At 38.2% G+C, this 19,981-nt stretch overlaps 3 protein-coding genes across 3 annotated transcripts in view; all 3 read right to left on the reverse strand.

Annotated features, from left to right (window-relative positions):
* Positions 1–6,212: 6,212 nt before the first annotated feature.
* On the reverse strand, positions 6,213–7,874 carry LOC134823694 (uncharacterized). Its single transcript, XM_063835228.1, has 2 exons — positions 7,122–7,874; positions 6,213–6,388 (listed from the first exon to the last, which is right to left on the reverse strand). The coding sequence occupies exons 1-2, from the start codon at positions 7,858–7,860 to the stop codon at positions 6,213–6,215; spliced, it is 915 nt and encodes a 304-aa protein (XP_063691298.1). The 5' UTR covers positions 7,861–7,874.
* Positions 7,875–8,675: 801 nt separating this feature from the next.
* Positions 8,676–19,981, reverse strand: part of LOC134823236 (uncharacterized) — a 65,920-nt gene continuing 54,614 nt past the window's right edge. The window contains exons 2-3 of the mRNA XM_063834632.1: positions 12,662–12,900; positions 8,676–9,266 (exon numbers count right to left, since the gene is read on the reverse strand). Coding sequence (XP_063690702.1) covers positions 8,723–9,184 — 462 coding nt within the window. The 5' untranslated portion in view covers positions 9,185–9,266; positions 12,662–12,900 and the 3' untranslated portion in view covers positions 8,676–8,722. The remainder of the gene's footprint in view (positions 9,267–12,661; positions 12,901–19,981) is intronic.
* Positions 13,099–15,250, reverse strand: LOC134823232 (Golgi SNAP receptor complex member 2-like). Its single transcript, XM_063834627.1, has 5 exons — positions 15,090–15,250; positions 14,745–14,827; positions 14,346–14,484; positions 14,081–14,215; positions 13,099–13,872 (listed from the first exon to the last, which is right to left on the reverse strand). Exons 1-5 carry the CDS (start codon positions 15,207–15,209, stop codon positions 13,711–13,713), a joined length of 639 nt encoding a protein of 212 aa, XP_063690697.1. The 5' UTR covers positions 15,210–15,250; the 3' UTR covers positions 13,099–13,710.

Consider the following 19,981-nt stretch of genomic DNA (forward strand, 5'->3'; position numbering starts at 1 on the left):
TCCATGCCAGGAGTCACTGTTGTTTCTTTTATAGAAGATCTTTTCCCCTGGATCGAGATGAACATCATTACATGTTCTGACCTGGCTTTTCAAAGCTCTCATGATCTTGGAACTATTCTCTGCTCTTATAAACCCCTCTCTGGCAATCCTCATTGCTCTTAGATGATTCTCTACAGTTTCACTACAGACACTACTACTCGATTCCATTGCAGGAAGCTTACTGTCTATCACATTGGGGAAAGATGGATTTCTACCCATAACCAACTGCATGGGTGAATACCCACCCGTCATTTGTAAAGAGTTTTTTAGCACTAAGTGCCCAGCTCAAAGCTGTTTTCCCACGAACAATTCGAATCTTGCTTTGTCTTTATCATACTTTCAGCTAGAACTTGATGATGGCGTTCAACCATACCATTGCTAAAAGGACTTTCAGCTGCCGATTGTTGTGATTCGATATTGAATCTCTCACACATTTCTACATATTCTGCATTAGAAAACTCCCCTCCATTATCGGCCATAAAACGGCGGGGAGGCCAGAACTGTGCTATCCACCCAGAACAGATTGCCTCTACAATTGTCTCTTTTCGTTCATTTGGAACCAACAATGCAACTGAATATCGTGTAGCACAGTCAATCATGTGCAGAAATGTTACCTCTCCCTGGACCGTTTTCAAGTCCATAGCTACACAATCATTAAACACTGTTCCTCGTGGGAGACCAACTACTGGTCTGGGCTTTGGCTTAGAGTATCTTTGACACACTTCACACTTTTGGCATACATCCTCTAGTACCTCAAGAAATAGTTTAGAGTCAAAACCTGCATTCTTTAGGAGGGTCTTTAGTTTGTACATCGGTGCATGGGCAAACTGTCTGTGGAGTTTAAGTGCCTTTTTCGCCATAAGCTTTTTGTTGTTCCCACCAAAAGTTTCATCTGTAACTGTGAGAAATACTTTCACACTGGAGTCCACAAGACTCCTCTTTTTGTTACAGATAGGCACACAATAGTGTCCAGATTTGCACTCCAAAAGGGGTATTTTCTCTCCATTGAACTCGAGAGTATCTTCAAGAAAGTTAAGGATTGCACCAACCTTTTTTAATGCAGGCTTGCTAAGCAGAAGAGGAATATCACATTTGACAACATTTGCCTCAATCAAGATTCTTTTGCTTCCGATTCTTCCAGGAATTTTAATGAGCTTATTTGACACAACTGACTTACCATCTCCAAACGTGAAAGGTGTCTGGCAGCTAGTTGAAGACATCATGATCTCTCTCTCAGCATCATCAAGTGTTTCTATGTACTGGCTGACCCAATTCTCGCCAACGACAGATTTTGTACAACCTGAATCGATAACTGCACAAGAAAGAGTCTCAAAAACTAGTGAATTCACTTCACTGTTTTGCTGGTAAAGCACAGACTCTGGATCAGCCACTGTAGTAAGCAATGTTATGTATGTACGTGACAATGAGTCATCTACTTCCATCTCAGCAGGTTGACCTTGAACCAAGAAATTTCTCGATGTCCCTTGTTCAGATCTCCAATTTGGGTTTGGTGCTGCTTGATTAGTACACTCTCTTGAGTAGTGACCATTCTTCCCACAGTTGAAGCAATTGATCTGAGATCTGGGCCTCTTACCTCTCACATACGGATTCCCCTGATTTCTAAGAGTTCCCCTACTCCTCATGGGACCTCCTCTATCTTGTCCTCTACTCCGTCTGTAACCATGGGAGGTAAAATTACATGACTCTTCTGGTTCAGTCTTGATACAAGACCCCGTCACTTGGTCAAGTCCTGATCTGTTCACATGTACAGAAAAAATCTTTGATATCGTTGAGATCATTTCTGCATATGTAAACTCTTTAACCGTTGCCAGTGCAAGATCCACTTTTTCACTTGACAGATTTGCACTGTTTAGAACTCTATATGCTAGTATTGCATCTGGCAGTTCCATCTTGTGTTTCCTCAGGTCTTCATACAACTTAGCGAATTCAGAAATAAATGCCTGAAGATTCATACCCTCTTGACGTTCAAACTTTTCAAATCGACAATATGCTCGATATGCCATGTGAGATGAGTCCTCCTGGTATATACTGTCCAGGCGTTTTATAACTTTGTCCAACCCGTCATCAGCAGTTAAGACGTCTATTCCTAACGATCTCACATGGTTCTTCACCGGTCCCTCAGACAATTCCAAAAGGAATGCAGTTGCCCGACGCTTCTTTTCGTAGGATGTGAAAGTATTCCATAGGTCAATATCCAACCGCCAGTCTTCATAATTCTGACCTTCCTTGTATGCCGGTGGGGCCTTTTGTGGTCCAACAGCTTTCCTTTCTACCACTTTATCTTCACCTGTCATTTTTGAACCACTTCCTGCTACCAATGTTAAATCAGAGAAGCAATGACACACGTTGATAAGTCAGGAAAGAAGTCAATAGATATACAAAGACCCCACGGCTAACAGAGACATCATATATTAAACAACTCTGAATATGGGGATTTAAAACTCAATTCAAATATAGATAAAAACATTAAAATTAATAAGAATTTCAATTTCACGGATTCTAATCCCAAAAAAATTTTAAACCGCAGTATTTAAAAAAAAGTGTTCCCCCTCATATTAAAATGGTCGTTACTCGTGAAACCTTTTAAAAACCCCCGAAAATTTAAAGGATATGTTCTAAGGCCCTTAAAAACTTTTTGTGTTTTGGATTTCGGGATTGGCCTTTAAAAATTTTTTTAAAAAATTTTTGAAAAACTTTGGATAAAAAATAAACATATTTTTTAAGGGACCAAAAACAATTATCACCCCCCCCTTTTAGAAAAAAATAAAATCAAAATTTTGAGAGAAATTTCCATAAGGACCCCCTTTCCCCCTAAAAATTATTATAGGAAATTATTATTTGTTTAAGACTAAACAATTCGAAAGTTTAAATTTAAAATACCCTTTTTTAACCTATTAAATTAATTATTACCTGATTTTTTTATTTCCCCAGTTTTAATAGCAAACTTTTAAAAACCCCACCATCATGTCTTGTACTTTCATATTTCATCCATTTTTTAGCTCTTCTTTAGAGCTACTGACCTTCCATTCTCCCTTTACAAAATTCTCTAAAAAGCTTTCATTTACCATTCGAAACTTTGTTAAAGGGAAAAGGAAATTGTTATCATTCAATTCGGGGAAAAAGTACGGCTAAATTCGGACAATCCAGCTTTTGAGCTTACAGAAAATTTTTTCATCCAATTCCTTTCATTTTTTAGGGAAAAAAGAGGGAATAAAAAAATTTCTGTATGTTGTCTTTGGGGAGCAATGCGGGGGGCATACCAACGACGTTTGGGACCAGAAACCCGCCAATTTTTCTGAAAAAGTAAATTCCTTACCAACTAAAAGTAACATTCTTACAAGCAGCTGACATTTTGCTGTCTTTCGTTATAAGGTTTGCTGCAATTCGCCCAACAAATACATTCTTTGACGTTTTTTCAAACTTTGTATTGCTTTTAAAAACTTTAGAATCCTTTGTCAACCAGGGCACATCGAAACAAATGTGCCCTTTTGTTTACTTCTTCAAAATTGTCTTTTTCAGTTATCAACTTCACCAGAGTACAGCGCTTCAACAAAACAGCGCTGTGGTTTTGTAAATCGGATTTCTAGCGTGGGCGGGAAATTAAAAGGTATTTAAATTTTTTTTTAATTAAAAACCCGGGCATTAAAATCGAATGTAAAATTTACCAAATATCTTTTTAAGCATTTAAAAGTAGGATTTCACTTAAAAACAGTTTAAAACTTTTACCGAAAAAAGGTTTGGGGGCAGGTTTTCAAAAACAGGACTGTTATAGGACTATCATGGAATTGGGTTTTTAATCCTTGTCCATCTTTCCTTAAGAAGCAGATTTCCGTTACAGGAAAGGTTTATGTGCCTCCCAAAGTTGGGGGTACTTTAATTTTTGGGGGCCCTTCTGAAAAATAAAGAAAATTTATAAGAAAAAGATGAATAATAAAAAAGATTATAATTTCTATTTTATTTAAATGGTCAGATGGTGTATAAAGTGGGGAACCCCCAATTACTTTAAAAATTATTTTTCAATCGGAACCCCTTTGCCCACCTCGGTGGTAAATAAAAAAGGCAAAACCAAAAATTTAACCGCAAAAAACAAAATTTGCCGGGAATGCACGGAAAATAAAAAATTCAATCTTAAGAAAATGAAAATTTAATGTTAAAATTTTCAATCATTTTTTCGTTAATTCAATACTCAAAATTTTTTAAAATGAAAGTCTTAAAAAAGTACTTATGTCAAACAAAAAATTATTTTAGGGCACCAAAAATAATTAAAATTACTTAAAAAAAAAAAATAATGGTTCCACTTAAAATTACCGGAATTTCAAAAACAAAACAAATTATTCTAAAAGTTTAATTCAAAAACACTAAAACTATTATACAAAATTGTTAGTTATTTTTTCAAAAACTGGCCATTTTTTCAAATTTTTTAAATATTGGTTCTACTTTTATATTAAATTTAAAATTAGATTTTTTCTCGTTTTAAAAACAAAACACGAGAGATTTCAAATTGGATCTTAACAAATAACCCCTGTTTTTTTAAAAAAGGGTTCACCATTATAATAAAAGTGTTTTTTTCCCCTTTTTCAACCAAACCTGGTGACTATTCTCAGAACCTGGTTTGTAGTCAGTAGCAAAGTTGAAATTGAGAACTGTCACTCTGTTACACACTACCTTTAGGTGTGTAGAAGTTTTGGTTATTATCCAGTGTTTGAGTTTATCAGTTGGTACATTGTTTAGAAACTGTATATTGTAACCGCTTGGAGTACATCCCTCAATACGATAACTGTGTAATCAGTGTAGCTTGTGTTGCAAATATCGAGCTCTCTTATCTTTTGTAAATTTGCAATAAGTTCAGTTTGCTGTTACCGCGTAGTTTACCTTTGCGTGTGTACTTGTACATTACTATACAAGTACACTATGGGGGATGACCCAACTTTGACCCGATCCCAGGAGTTGATTAAGGAGTTCAACTATGATCAACAGGAAGATGTGGAAGGCTGTGTTGCACGCTGGTCCGATCAGTTAGAAAAAGACCTGCATATGGACTACCGTGAAATTGACTACGAAAGTCGTGAAAAGATCAAGACTAAGGATAAACAGACTCTGTCTAGATGGATTGTGGATGCAGTGGACCTTGTTCGTCGGCAGAGTAGTCAGATGTATCTCTTGAAGGAGATCATCGAGTGCTTCAAGACGGAAGCACTAGCAGACAAAGAAAAGGTGATCAGACTGCAGGGCCAGCTGCTGATGCAGAAGGACGAACAACTACAGTTGCTTAAGACGTCTGTTGAGGAGACAGTCCAAACAACGGTGGAGTCAGGGATTCAGAACTATAGTGCAGCTGTTCAACAGAACAGTGCAAGTGGTACGGTCTGCAACAGTAAAATCCTGAAGAAGGTGATGAAGAGTGTGGCTGCAGAGGAGGACAGGAGCAAGAACCTGATCGTGTTTGGGCTGAAAGAAGAGGAGGAAGAACAGCTTCCAGCGCTAGTTACCGCAGTTTTGGAGGAGATCGGGGAGAAACCTCACTTCGAAGCGACTAGAGTCGGTTGGAAGAGGCCAGGTAGTACGGCTATCCGACCAGTCAAGATCACCGTCCCAAGCTCAACAGCGGTTCATCAGATTCTGATGAAAACAGGGAGACTGAGGGAGACGCACAAAGATGTATGGATATGTCCAGACAGATCCAGCGAAGAACGAGCAACAAGGAAGCATCTGGTCACTGACCTGAAGAAGAAGAGGGCGGAACAGACTCATCTCGACCACTACATCCGGTACGGGAAGGTATGTAGCCGTGATAAGAAGTCATCATGAGTTACACTCTCGGACACTGATCAGTATATGAAGGAGTGATGATTATTTTAAGAATTTTCAGACGTTATCTGTATTTAAGAGACAACTATATATTTTGAATATTTTATTATTTGATTGTTTCACACTTTTCATATTTCATAATTTTATTACTAGGTGGAGGTGATGTTATTGAGACTTTGGGCGGCCAAAAAGCATTTGTTTTGAAAGTTGTCCTCTGTACTTGTTTCACTGACCCACGCTTTATAGCATTTATACATTTCGGCCCATTTTATATGTTTGTTCGACTTGCTGTACATTTGTATATTTGCTATTTTGTAAAAAGTTTTTTTTGTAAAAGTTTCAAATCACTGATTGGTTCTATCTCTATTAATCCAAATATATTCCCCACTACTCCCACCTTCTCCAGATAGAGTATAACACACAACAATATAACCCCCTGACTCTGTAGTGTTAGTTATCATCTGTACTGGTTCGTAGTGTGACAGGGTGTAGTTTGTCTCAGTAACACACTGTATCCAACCTAGAAATAGATTAAATATTATACATGGAACACTTGATTTATACCTGTTAATAACGTGTCAATACTAGTAGTTACTACGTAACTTTTACATACTAGGGGGGGGGGGGGGGGGGGGTCCAAGGGGAACTTGGGGGAGTTTTGGGGAACTTTTTTTAAGGGAACTTCAGGAAACCTGGGGGACTTTCCCAAAGTTCCCCAAAAAATTATCAATGAAACAAATAATTTTGGGGAATTTTGGGGAATTTTTTTTGGGGAACTTCAGAAAGTTCCCCAAAATTCCCCAAAGTTCCCCAAAGTTCCCCAAAAAACTTGCTGCAAGTATCAACAAGTAAGTTAAGATTATACCTTATAATAACATACATGTTAACATTAATGGGTATTAATGTATATTAGAGAAATTTTGAATAATTTTGAATAATTTTGAATAATTTTGAATAATTTTGAATAATTTTGAATAATTTTGGGGAATTTTGGGGAACTTTGGGGAGTTTTGGGGAACTTTTTTTTGGGGAACTTCAGAAATCTTGGGGGACTTTCCCAAAGTTCCCCTTGGACCCCCCATACTACTAGTAGTTTCCAATTAACGATTACGCTAGAGTAATTTTGACACAATAGCTATGTGTAAAACTGATTACGGAGGGGGGGGGGGGGGGGGGGGGCGGGTAAAAATTGCCTAAAAATTGATTACGTAATATGTGAACGACCCCCTGTTACATATAATTATATCATTTACCTGACTCTATTTCGTCAGTTTGATTAGCAACATCTTTACAATCCTCACCATCACTGTCTTGTACATCTTCACTACTTTCATCAACTTCTAGCTCTTCTTTAGAGCTACTTGACTCTTCAGTATCTCTCCCTTTAACAAACTTCTCTACAACCGCTTTCATTTCAGCACATTCAGAATCTTCGGTAATGGCGGCCAGGAAGTCTGTTAATTCATTTAATTCAGAAGAAAATGTACAGCTGAACTTCTGGATATCCAGCTTTTGTAACATGTACAGAGAATTATCATCCAATCCCTTGCATTTTAAGGTTGAAGAAATGTAGGATATAACAAAATTGCTGATCATGTTCAGATCATTAGCAGCAATAACTAAGGACATGTCAATCCGACGTTTGGGTAGCGCAGAAAAGCCAGCCATATATCTCTGTAAAAAGATAAATTTACCGTTACCACTGAAAGTAACATTCTTCACAAAACAGCTGACATACTTGCTGTCTTTCAGATTGTAATGCGCCCTGCTAGCAATCTCGCAAGCAAATAACATTTCTTTGTACGAATTATTCTCAAACTTCAGTACGTCTGCTTTGTAAAACTTCAGACATCTCTTAGTCAACCAAGACACATCGAATACATGTGCCATTTTGTTAACTTCTTCAAAGATGTCTTTTTCCAGTTTATCGACTTCACCAGAGTACAGCGCTTCAACAAAACAGTCGACTGCTGGTTTTGTGAAATCATCCATTTCTAGCGTGGACTGAAATTGTACAGGATATTAATATATTTTACAGTTCATAACCAGACATGATTTAGAATCGAATATTCGAATTGTCAAATTTACCAAATAATCTTGTAAGCTTTGAAAAGTAGCTAATTTCACTAAATGAACAGTCTCAAATCTTTTACCTGGAACAGGTTGGTGGTGAGCTTGTCAATAACAGGACTGTTATAGGACATGATCATGGAATTGGTTTTAATCTCTTGTCCATCTCTCAGCTTCAGAAGCAGATTTCCGTGTACAGGAGAGTTGATGTGTTCTACACCAAAGTTGGCAGGTACTTTAATTTTTGGAGCCATATAGCTGAAAACTGAGATTGAAAGTTGTAAATACAAGTATAGGTGGAGAATATATAAGTATTGGGGGAGGAAGTTCTAATTTACCACCGATTTTGCGGAAAGAAAACAACTGTGGTAAATGAGAATTTGCAGCAAATCGGGCATGGTAAATTGGGGTTAAATAACCGTATCTTTGCGCATCATTTTTATTTTTGAAGATGAATGGATCCACATTCCACAATGTCGTAAGATTACTTATGTGTTTCTGTATCAATACAAGGAGGTCGAGTAAGCAAAACTTAACATTGAAACAAGAAAATATAAAAAGTTCAATAAATTAATTTGCTCCACAATTTAACTTACACATCACAGTATCCAAATGAGATCAAAGTTGGAACTAAAATCAAAACCAATCTCTATAATAATATAATGTTGTGAAAGGACATGAAGCGTTTTAATAATGTCACTGGAACTGAGCAGCTGTTACCACAATATAAAACTACAAACAATAACACTCCTCAGAAAAGAGCATGATAAGATGATCTCAGTAATCAGGGTATAATTACCACTCTTACATTCTCCCTGTGTCTACTGTTAATCTTAAGAGACACCTCATGTTCACCACTCTTAGACAGAGTCTCACTCAACAACACATGTTTCTCTGATGGTACAAACAGGTTCAGTTCACTCCTCAAATACTCTAAAATATCCTGTTTTGTTACCGGACCCTCAGCTTCAAACTTAGATCTCTGTAAAAGTTCCCTGAGCTCAGGATCGTTGTAGAAATGTTCGTCCTCCACCCCATCATCAGCCTCAACCCCACTGCTGTCAGCATCAACCTCACTGTACGCGCTGACATTCTCTGTAGTAGCGAACAGAGCATACCCAGGGTTGATAACACGCTCGAACACATCATCAATACTCCACCACATCAGAGTACCTGGTGGGATGATGGGTGGGATATCCCGTGGGGGGTAGTACTCCAGTCGGGGGTTCTTAGTCTCGTACTTCATCTCTTTTATGAAGATTACAGGGAGCTCTCTCTTTTCTAGCGGGACTGCTCTGGTTAAGCTCGTCTACTACTTTGCAAGTCTCCTGGAAATCACGTTTATCAAAACCTAGCATACTTGAACTAAAACTGTCAATAATATTTTAGTGAAATTAAACTATTTAAAGGGATCATGAAGTGTCCCCGACTTAATCGTCAAAACATTTCACATATACTATCACATAGAAACACTAATATAAGAATAGGGCTCGGAATTCCCAGATTCGTAACTTAATTATGTCGCGTGAAATCGATACTGGAAGATCGCCCTATTTTGTTGGATTGCGGCTAACTGTCAGACACCGCAATAGAAACAGTGTTAAAATGCACATTTTTATTCATGTGCTGTGGCGCCAATTTAATTGATAAAATCTTCAAATTAACGACACTTGATAGATTTGACTTTTATCTTTCGAAAATTGTGGTTGTATAATGTGCATAATATACACAAGCGTCAAATAATTGTCTGATAAATTTACTAGTAAAAGCTCTTACGGGCATTTTCTGCTCGATACGCTAGGGACTCCACATACATCTTTCTAGACGTACTTTTGACCGTCGAATCGATTAAACGTGGTTTTGAAATGATAAGTCTGAGTTTCCCCAGGTAAAATCGCAAAAAAAACGATTTTTGGGCCAAAAATATGCCAAAAAACCATGTTTTTTGAATTTTTGAGCAAGTTAATTTCGTTGGCATATCAGCAAAATGTGCATAAAGATAGCTGAAACACAGCCGCACATGATGGCATTAAAATTAAGCTATTATTCCAGGATTTCTTGCTACATTCAAGTTCCATGAAGTGAGCTGCCTTTAATTGCTTGTAGGAACTAGATTAATCGCTGTACACCAAATTTAGGAAGATATGTGAAATATAATGGTTTACACCTGATGGTCATCTTGTCGGTTCAAAAAAATAACCAACATAAAACTTGTTATGGACGATTAAAATCAGGTGTTTTTACACATGTCGTATATGCTATCCTGTCACCTAGCCGCAACTTGGAAAAATGTAATTGATATGCCCCATATTATCTCAGCTTGTGAAGCAATTACGACGGAGCTATTTTGGGATTGCGGCAGAATTACCAAGCCTAGCGCACTACCCAAGTTTCGAGTATTTTTGAAGAATTCGCAAATTTACACTTCATGATCTCTTTAACTAACTAGATAAAGTTATAAATTTTGTCAGGAGCCTTGGTTAAAAAACAAAATGCCCCTAAAAACCCTGATTAGGGTCTAAAAGATAGCCCCAAACACCGCTCACTACGAGAAACAATACGCCCCTAAAAGATAGCCCCAAACACCGCTCACTACGAGAAACAATACACCCCTAAAAGATAGCCCCAAACACCGCTCACTACGAGAAACAATACACCCCTAAAAGATAGCCCCAAACACCGCTCACTACGAGAAACAATACACCCCTAAAAGATAGCCCCAAACACCGCTCACTACGAGAAACAATACGCCCCTAAAAGATAGCCCTCATTACGAGAAACAATACGCCCCTTAAAGATAGCCCTCATTACGAGAAACAATACGCCCCTAAAAGATAGCCCTCATTACGAGAAACAATACGCCCCTAAAAGATAGCCCTCATTACGAGAAACAATACGCCCCTAAAAGATAGCCCTCATTACGAGAAACAATACGCCCCTAAAAGATAGCCCTCATTACGAGAAACAATACGCCCCTAAAAGATAGCCCTCATTACGAGAAACAATACGCCCCTAAAAGATAGCCCTCATTACGAGAAACAATACGCCCCTAAAAGATAGCCCTCATTACGAGAAACAATACGCCCCTAAAAGATAGCCCTCATTACGAGAAACAATACGCCCCTAAAAGATAGCCCTCATTACGAGAAACAATACGCCCCTAAAAGATAGCCCTCATTACGAGAAACAATACGCCCCTAAAAGATAGCCCTCATTACGAGAAACAATACGCCCCTAAAAGATAGCCCTCATTACGAGAAACAATACACCCCTAAAAGATAGCCCTCACAACTAGAAACAATACACCCCTAAAAGATAGCCCTCACTACGAGAAACAATACGCCCCTAAAAGATAGCCCTCACTACGAGAAACAATACGCCCCTAAAAGATAGCCCTCATTACGAGAAACAATACACCCCTAAAAGATAGCCCTCACAACTAGAAACAATACACCCCTAAAAGATAGCCCTCACTACGAGAAACAATACGCCCCTAAAAGATAGCCCTCACTACGAGAAACAATACGCCCCTAAAAGATAGCCCTCACTACGAGAAACAATACGCCCCTAAAAGATAGCCCTCACTACGAGAAACAATACGCCCCTAAAAGATAGCCCTCATTACGAGAAACAATACGCCCCTAAAAGATAGCCCTCATTACGAGAAACAATACACCCCTAAAAGATAGCCCTCACAACTAGAAACAATACACCCCTAAAAGATAGCCCTCACTACGAGAAACAATACGCCCCTAAAAGATAGCCCTCACTACGAGAAACAATACGCCCCTAAAAGATAGCCCTCACTACGAGAAACAATACGCCCCTAAAAGATAGCCCTCACTACGAGAAACAATACGCCCCTAAAAGATAGCCCTCACTACGAGAAACAATACGCCCCTAAAAGATAGCCCTCACTACGAGAAACAATACGCCCCTAAAAGGCATCATGTAGCCTCCAGGCTCGACAAACCCCGACAAACCCCGACAAACCCCGACATATCCCGACATATCCCGACATACCCCGACAAACGGGGTTTGTCGGGGTTTGTCGAGGGGTTTTGCCTCGGGCCCACCGGCTACATGAGGCCTTCTTGTATAGTGTTTTTCCACGTAAAGCTTGATGACTCCGTCTCGGCTTTTTGTTGGGAGACTCAAAAAAAAAAAAAAAAAAAAAAAGCCTCCAGGCTCGACAAACCGGAAAACCCGTCAAACCCCGTCAAACCCCGACAAACCCCGACAAACCCTGACAAATCCCGACAAACCCCGACGTGTCAAGATATGTCGTATCATGTCGGGCCCACCGGCTACATGATGCCTCCTAAAAGATAGCCCTCACTACGAGAAACAATACGCCCCTAAAAGATAGCCCTCACTACGAGAAACAATACGCCCCTAAAAGATAGCCCTCACTACGAGAAACAATACGCCCCTAAAAGATAGCCCTCACTACGAGAAACAATACGCCCCTAAAAGATAGCCCTCACTACGAGAAACAATACGCCCCTAAAAGATAGCCCTCACTACGAGAAACAATACGCCCCTAAAAGATAGCCCTCACTACGAGAAACAATACGCCCCTAAAAGATAGCCCTCACTACGAGAAACAATACGCCCCTAAAAGATAGCCCTCACTACGAGAAACAATACGCCCCTAAAAGATAGCCCTCACTACGAGAAACAATACGCCCCTAAAAGATAGCCCTCACTACTAGAAACTGACCTGCCAGACTCGCATAGTGACCTCTCTGTCCATCTTGTCCAGGATCCTGTGCAACAGGTTTATCCGTTGATCAATGTGGTCGAGTGGTCCGAGTATGTACCGTTTACTGTACAGGGTCCGTGACTGTAGGTACACGGTGGTGGTGGGTACTGGACGGTACGCTGGTACCTGGTGTGGTCTGTAGAGGGATGTGAGGAGGCGGCAGAGAGGTTGGTGACGTGCTATACAAGTCATGGTATCTGGGATTATTGTTGTGGTTTTAAGTTATTGGAGATCAGTCCTATAAACATAATATACTGATTAACATAATCAATAAGATAAAGTAGATAACAAAGAGCTTGGTTAATTTTATATACAGTATAATACAGTTGTGTAGTATAATGAGATTTTTCAATTTCAGCATATTTCTCGGGGACGACAAGTTATACACGATGAGATTCAGATTGACAATGTTCAATGTAATGCTGAAACAAAACACTGTTCTGAAATCTCAAGATTCAACGTCACAATCAAATAATATATCAATTAAACATAAACGATATTATTTACATTTAAAACAGCTTTATCTGCAAATTTCACGTTAAACTTCATATAATATAATATTATATAGAACCTTTCATGGCATCAAATTTTAGCTTTAATAAACTTAAATTCGATCTTTGTTATTGTGCACTGATTGATTAACTTCTATTTTATTTTAAAAACAGCCGTAGTTTCATGTACACATGTACTGCACAACCCTTCATCTTGTAGCTAAGAATCTGTCAAAGTTTTCTTCCGGTTTCCACTATAAATGAACAAAAATTGAACGAAGCTGAACATACACTGCGATTGAATAACATTTATTTAAGGGGGAATAATCTGAATGATACAAAGAACAGTAAAAATGGACAAATAGATAATAGCACACACAGTCAAGCTTATCAACTTCTATAAATATCATACTATCTTCTAATCTACCCGCCCTACAATTAAAGAATTAACTGTATAATCACTAATTAGCTAATCACTAACATCACTAATAAACTAAAAACCCCAGGATTGTGGGCTCAAAGCACGTAATACAACAACAAAAACATTACAGTAAGAGTCACAAAACAGCCGATATAAAACAAGTACTGATCGTGAGCTGATCGCCGCTCTACTAGTTTCATTACTGTTGTGGAGAGACCGAGAGTGTTGGCTATTCCTGCCATGCGGTTCTTGATAGCCTGTAATCATAAATTTGTTTGAAAGGCTGACATTTTAGGGCATAGTTTGATGAGCAGTGAAACAATCTCAAATTTCAGGAATCTGTGAACAAAAATATTCACTGAAACAACCTGTCATCCAGTTATAATCCTTATCGATAAAATAAAAAATTTTAGTACGTAAGAGTCTTTAAATGAGAGGCAGAGAGTGAGAAAGGTAAAAACAAACCCCTAAAGTTGAGCGCTGATCACGGAGTTGTTTGAGAGCCTGAGCTCCTGTATCAAGCATCCTGTCCATTCCTCTGTTGGAGTGACTCACTTTATCGTTAAATGACAAAGCTGCGTCTAGTGCTAATATTGTGTCCTGAGGAGTATAGGACTCTTATCACCTTCTTAACTTAAGCTAAGTTGACTCAGAATAAGGTTTTGTCATTGGATCCCATTCTTTTGAGAAGAAAAAACGTTAGTGAACTGATCATGTGAATGGCACTTACTGAGTTATCATTAGCAGTGAACTGTTTGCCCAGTAACTCCTCCCTCTCCGTTTTCTGCCTCTCATGTGCACTGAACTGGGTTCTGTACTTCTGAAGTGCTGTATTCAGTGCTCTACTTTCGTGCATTAACTGGTCGTATCTGGAAACCATGTAATTTTAGATGATAATGATAATGTTCCAATAATATCTTTATCAGAGCATCTCTTTCGAATTTTTATAAGCTAGTGGCGAAGAAGGAAAGGTTGTTGAGTTATAGTCTGGAACAACCCCAAGATATAATTTTTCACTCGGAGTTTTAGTGTACATTACGTTTTTTAGTTTTGGAACCACTATAATGATTAAACATATCCCACAAAATATGAAATACACAACAGTACAATGTGTACCTGGAACAGGTACCTGTACTTGGAGTTGTGTCGACGGTGAGCAGGTTCCTTTCTAACAAGTATATCCAGTCTCTCACAGTCTCCTGACAGCTGTTCCTGAAACAATAACTGTTTAAATACTTATTTAGTTTTGTCATAAAAATAGCAAAAGCTCTTGTGATTAAGCTCTATTAGAAATCATTAATTGTGAACAAAGAAATCGAATGTTAGTCCAAGTCTATGATGGGATAAATACATTATTTTTAAATTTATAAAATTTTGCATTGAATCATTTTGTTTTAAACGTGCTCTGATTAATAACTTTCTCTGAGCAACAAATTACATATTCTAATCTTGATAACACTATAATCATATTTACCTGAAGTCCAATGATTTGACTCATTACCGTGGCATCTCCTTTGCCATATGCCTCAACTAGCTGTTGCAGTTCAAGCAGACGCCGGTATGAAACTGGCATCAACCTCTCTATTTCACTCATGGCTGTTAATATATGATGATGAAAATCTAATTTTTACAGGCTACAATGAGAATTTTAGTAACAAATGTTAATATGAAGTTAGTGAATAGTATAATACAATCATTAAGGAGATTGGACGTTGATCAAACATTACATTTTTTTAAAAAATCTAAAACTTTTCAAACAATACATAATTATACAGAATTGAATGCTTCTAAATAAACCCAGTTATAAAAGGAAAAAACCGATATAGCCCTAATTTTCACTATCCCAGAATATTGAAACCCAAATTATGTATTGAAAGAGGGGTAACCAAAACACGGTAGTGTGCAGTAATACCACACCCTCAATAACATTGGGCCCTAGCAACAATTAATTAATCAATGAATCAAAACATATAATATTGTACTTATAGAAAATATAAAACTCTCAAGGCTCCTTCTCCGAGCTAATGACTCTAAAGTTCCTGATTACGTGAACTTTGTCCGGCTCTGCTGTCCTTTTATTGAGTAGCTGGACGACAACATTCTTGTAGGCTATTCTGTCTGCAGCTGATCTATCAGGAGTAATGTAAACAGAACTAAACCCCTCTACATGTCTTAATAACTTAGTCTTGCTCAAGATGGTACGAGCTTGATCTGAGCTTGACAAAGTGAATTTAACTGGTCTGACTCGTTCACTTGTGTCCTTTCCAACTCTATTACATCTCAAAATTTTTGGTTTTTCGTTGAGATGGTCCAACAAAATACCAGATACCTTAGCATCCAGGTTCTCCTCGCCTCAGTCTCTGGAATCCCAAAGATAATCAGACTTTTACTTCGATCTTCTTCTAGGGCAACCCTTTTCACTGCAGCTTGGATTTTCTTCGGTGCAAAGGCGTTTTTGCACGTGTTTTTCAACAGAGACGAAAAGGTCTTAATCTCTTTCTGAGCTGCACTTTTCACAGTTCCAATCTCGTCATCCTTCTTCAAAGCTAACTTTTCCTGCAGATCACTGATTTTTGCCATATCTTCTTCTTGCTTCGAGAGTAACTTCTCTTGTAGTTCTATGATCTTAGTCGCATCTTCAATTGCACACTGTCTCTAGCCATTCTGATAACTTCTCTCTAGACACACTTCTCTGGTTCAGTTTGTCGAATTGCACATCATCGTTGTGTTCGGCACCGATTTTACTTCTAATCTCCTTGAAAATACTGTTAGTTGCCATGTGTATCTGATTCGCATACTCCGTAAGGAACTGGCCATTCATAACCATAGCATCATCTACCATATCCAAGTGTTCATTCTGTAGCGGCAAAGGCATCGTACACGTTGTACAGAAAATGTACAAAAAATGTATACAAATCTACAAAGCCAGAGAGATAATTCAACGCGCACACAAAACTGCTGATAAGAGAGCTACAATTTAGCAACGAATGTAAAAGTGTAATATCTGATGTTTAACAATAAAAGAGAACAAAGTATGGACCTCGTGCAGTAAGTTACTGGTCTGATAAATTCATTAAAGAGCTCCTCAGACAGAATATTGCCAAATTGTCTTTCCTCTCTCACGTCATTGTAACTGACAGGGAATATCCCTGTGCATGATCCAGTAAGTTTGGCGATAATTTCATGAATAAACTTGCTGATGATCGTGAAATAGACCTGTGCAGTGGTCCAGATCAGCAACCGAATCACTTAGTTGGACGAAATGAACCCAGGGGGGGGGGGGGGGGGGGGGACTCCCAACCCAACGCTTGGACAGGTAGTTGATGCACCTTTCACAGTTAAACAAAAATTTCAGTTAAACAAAAATTTCAATTTTATGCCATTTATTAATACAGAATAAACAAGTTTACAATAAATCAATTTGATATTTAAAGGAATCCTAATTAAATTAGGATAAATTATTAAATTTGTAGTATGGTTGTCATTATATATAGGGTGACGGGGTACGGTAGAGGAGTGTGCGTGCTGTTCGCTATTGCTCACACCAAACGTTAACCTAGTAAAAGTTTTGTATCGACACTGGTCTCCATCACGATACAAAATTAGGATTGTAGAATTTATTGTATATAACTATTTGGAATGGAGGTAGCGGCGTGGTTCAATAGAGTGACAGCTTACTGATTAAGAGTTGTTTTTAAGTGAGAATAATGGGTACATTTTTGGACCTAAAGGCTGCAGTATGGCAACTTTAAAAAACTTTGGTCTACTTGCTGTGAGGTGCCTCAGTTACATGGGTTGGGGTCCCCCCTTTTTTAAAAATGGGAACATAACATTTTAATTATGTGTACTGATGAGGACCCTTAACCCTTAAAAGATCCAGCAGTTTTACATTTTTACAGGGCCACTTGTACTTTTCATATAGCCATTAACCACCCATGACCCATCCAGGTTATTCGACTATGTTAAACTTAGAGAAATCACCGATGTTCTTAAGATTTCGAAATAAAGGCGCTTCCTTATATACCCCAAATGTCACATAAATAAAGGTTTCGTCAAGAACATTGTTATTATGTGTGGTATAAATGATGTTAGAAGACCATCTGTTAAATCTCAGCGTGAAATTTTTGCTATATTTAGTCATCTAGAATTCAAGATTGAGCAAATTCAAGAGGCCAATCCAACTGCCCAAGTATTTCTTTGTCCTCTTTTACCAACTCGAAATGCTGATTTAAATAGGAAAGTTCTTTACTTTATAGAACTTATTCGTCGTGAGCTACTCCCCAAAAACTTTGGTGTCCAGTTCGTTGATGGCTTTGATGACTTCCTTGACAATAACACTGGCTTACTTTGCCTAACCTTGTCCAGGGAGTTTGACAGATATGGCCGAACGGATTACCTGCACCTTAATTGGAAGGGAGTGGCCAAACTTGCTACTTTAATCCGTAATACTGTCCTTGTTAGGATGCATGGAGGGACTGATAGGAGGAAGAGGGGGAGGAGGGACGGTAGAGCTGGTTCAACACTTTATTCTGATGCCGCCAGAGAACAGCCTCGTGTTGAAGGCTATCAGCCTCCAACATGAATGTTCTTAAAAAAGAGGTCTGTGCCCACTGTTTAAAAAGTATTTACTTAGGTCAATCTATAATTGAATGCTACCACTGTAATTGTCCCATTCACTCTAGATGTTTTAACACCAGTGACAAACAAAATAAAAAAGTTGACTTGTACTGCAATAATTGTCTCCACCTAGCAGTAAACCGTTATAACCCATTTAAGCTTCTGAATGATGACAATGATGACAACACTGATGCAGATGATGTAATACGTAAAATCTCTGATGTACTTGAAAGCTGTGACTCATATTCTGTAAAAGACATAAACCGCACCTTTGCTAACGAATTACAAGTGCAAAACTCACTAATATTTCAAAATCTTGATGGCAACAAATCAAACTTTGACTCGCTGGCAATTGAAATAGCTAGGTTTACTAACAAATTCTCTGTAATTGGTCTTGCTGAAACGAATGTAGGCCCTGAAATGAAAAACTTGTACGAACTCACAGGCTATGAGAGCTTCTATCAAGATACCTTCGACTCGAAAGTAAAAGGCTCAGGAGTAGCTCTATATGTCCTGAACTCCTTCAATGCTGTCAAAAATAGCAACCTTTCCGAAGTGACAGAAAATCTAGAAACCCTCTTTGTAACTATGGGTAGTCTAGGAAACTCTACTTCTATAGGAGTAATATACCGCCCTCCAAGTGGCAATGCTGAGCAAGCTCTCCAAGAATTGTCGTCAATACTTGATAAAGCACCAAAACATACACACATTGCAGGTGATTTTAACATTAATCTCCATAGTAACCACAGTAGTGGATATAGAAAGGCTCTAAAAAAGGTTCGTAAAAAAGCTGTATCTGAATATTATTCTGACAAGTTTCTTGAAACTCAGGGAAATTCCAAGAAAACCTGGGAACTGATAAATAAAATTCGTGGCAAACAGAAACGTGATATCAGACCTATATTTACCATAGACAATGAAAAGATAACTGATCGCAGAGTTATAGCTAATGAATTCAATAAGTATTTTGTATCCCTAGCATCTAACCTTAATGCAGCCTACACAGAACTAGGAGAGATACAAATAAATCAGCTTCCAAGTTTCTGTGACTTCTTACCTAAATCGAATACAGCTAATATATATCTACATGACTGCTCACCTGAGGAGGTGGCTAAGATCATATCGGAACTTAAGAATGGCAAGGCTAGCGACATACCAGTACATATAGTAAAGGCAGTATCAGGCAAAATTAGCCCACTACTATCGGTATTGTACAACGAATGTATGCAACAGGGATTTTTTCCAGACGACCTAAAAGTAGGTAAAATAAGTCCAATATATAAGAAAGAAAATGCTGAGCTTCTTGAAAATTACAGGCCTATCTCAACCTTAGCAATATTCGGTAAAATACTTGAAAAAATCATATTCTCCAGGCTTTACAGTTTCTTTCAGTCGCAAGGATTATTATATGAAAATCAATATGGCGTTAGAAAAAATCACTCGACAAGCCATGCACTCAACTTTTCTGTCGACTACATTGAAAAATCTTTAAGAGATAAAAATCACGTACTAGGCATCTTCATTGATTTAAGTAAAGCTTTTGACACAATCTGTCATGATAAACTGCTTAAAAAACTGAATGATTATGGAATTCGAGGGACTGCAAATAAATTGATAGCCAGTTACCTTTCTAATAGACAGCAATATGTTTCAGTACTTGGAGAAGAATCCGAAAAACTGTCTGTAATATTTGGTGTTCCTCAGGGGTCAGTATTAGGTCCCTTGCTTTTCATTATCTACATCAATGAA

This window comes from Bolinopsis microptera, chromosome 11 (assembly GCF_026151205.1).
Source record: "Bolinopsis microptera isolate Bmic1 chromosome 11, MBARI_Bmic_1.0, whole genome shotgun sequence".
NCBI lineage: Eukaryota > Metazoa > Ctenophora > Tentaculata > Lobata > Bolinopsidae > Bolinopsis > Bolinopsis microptera.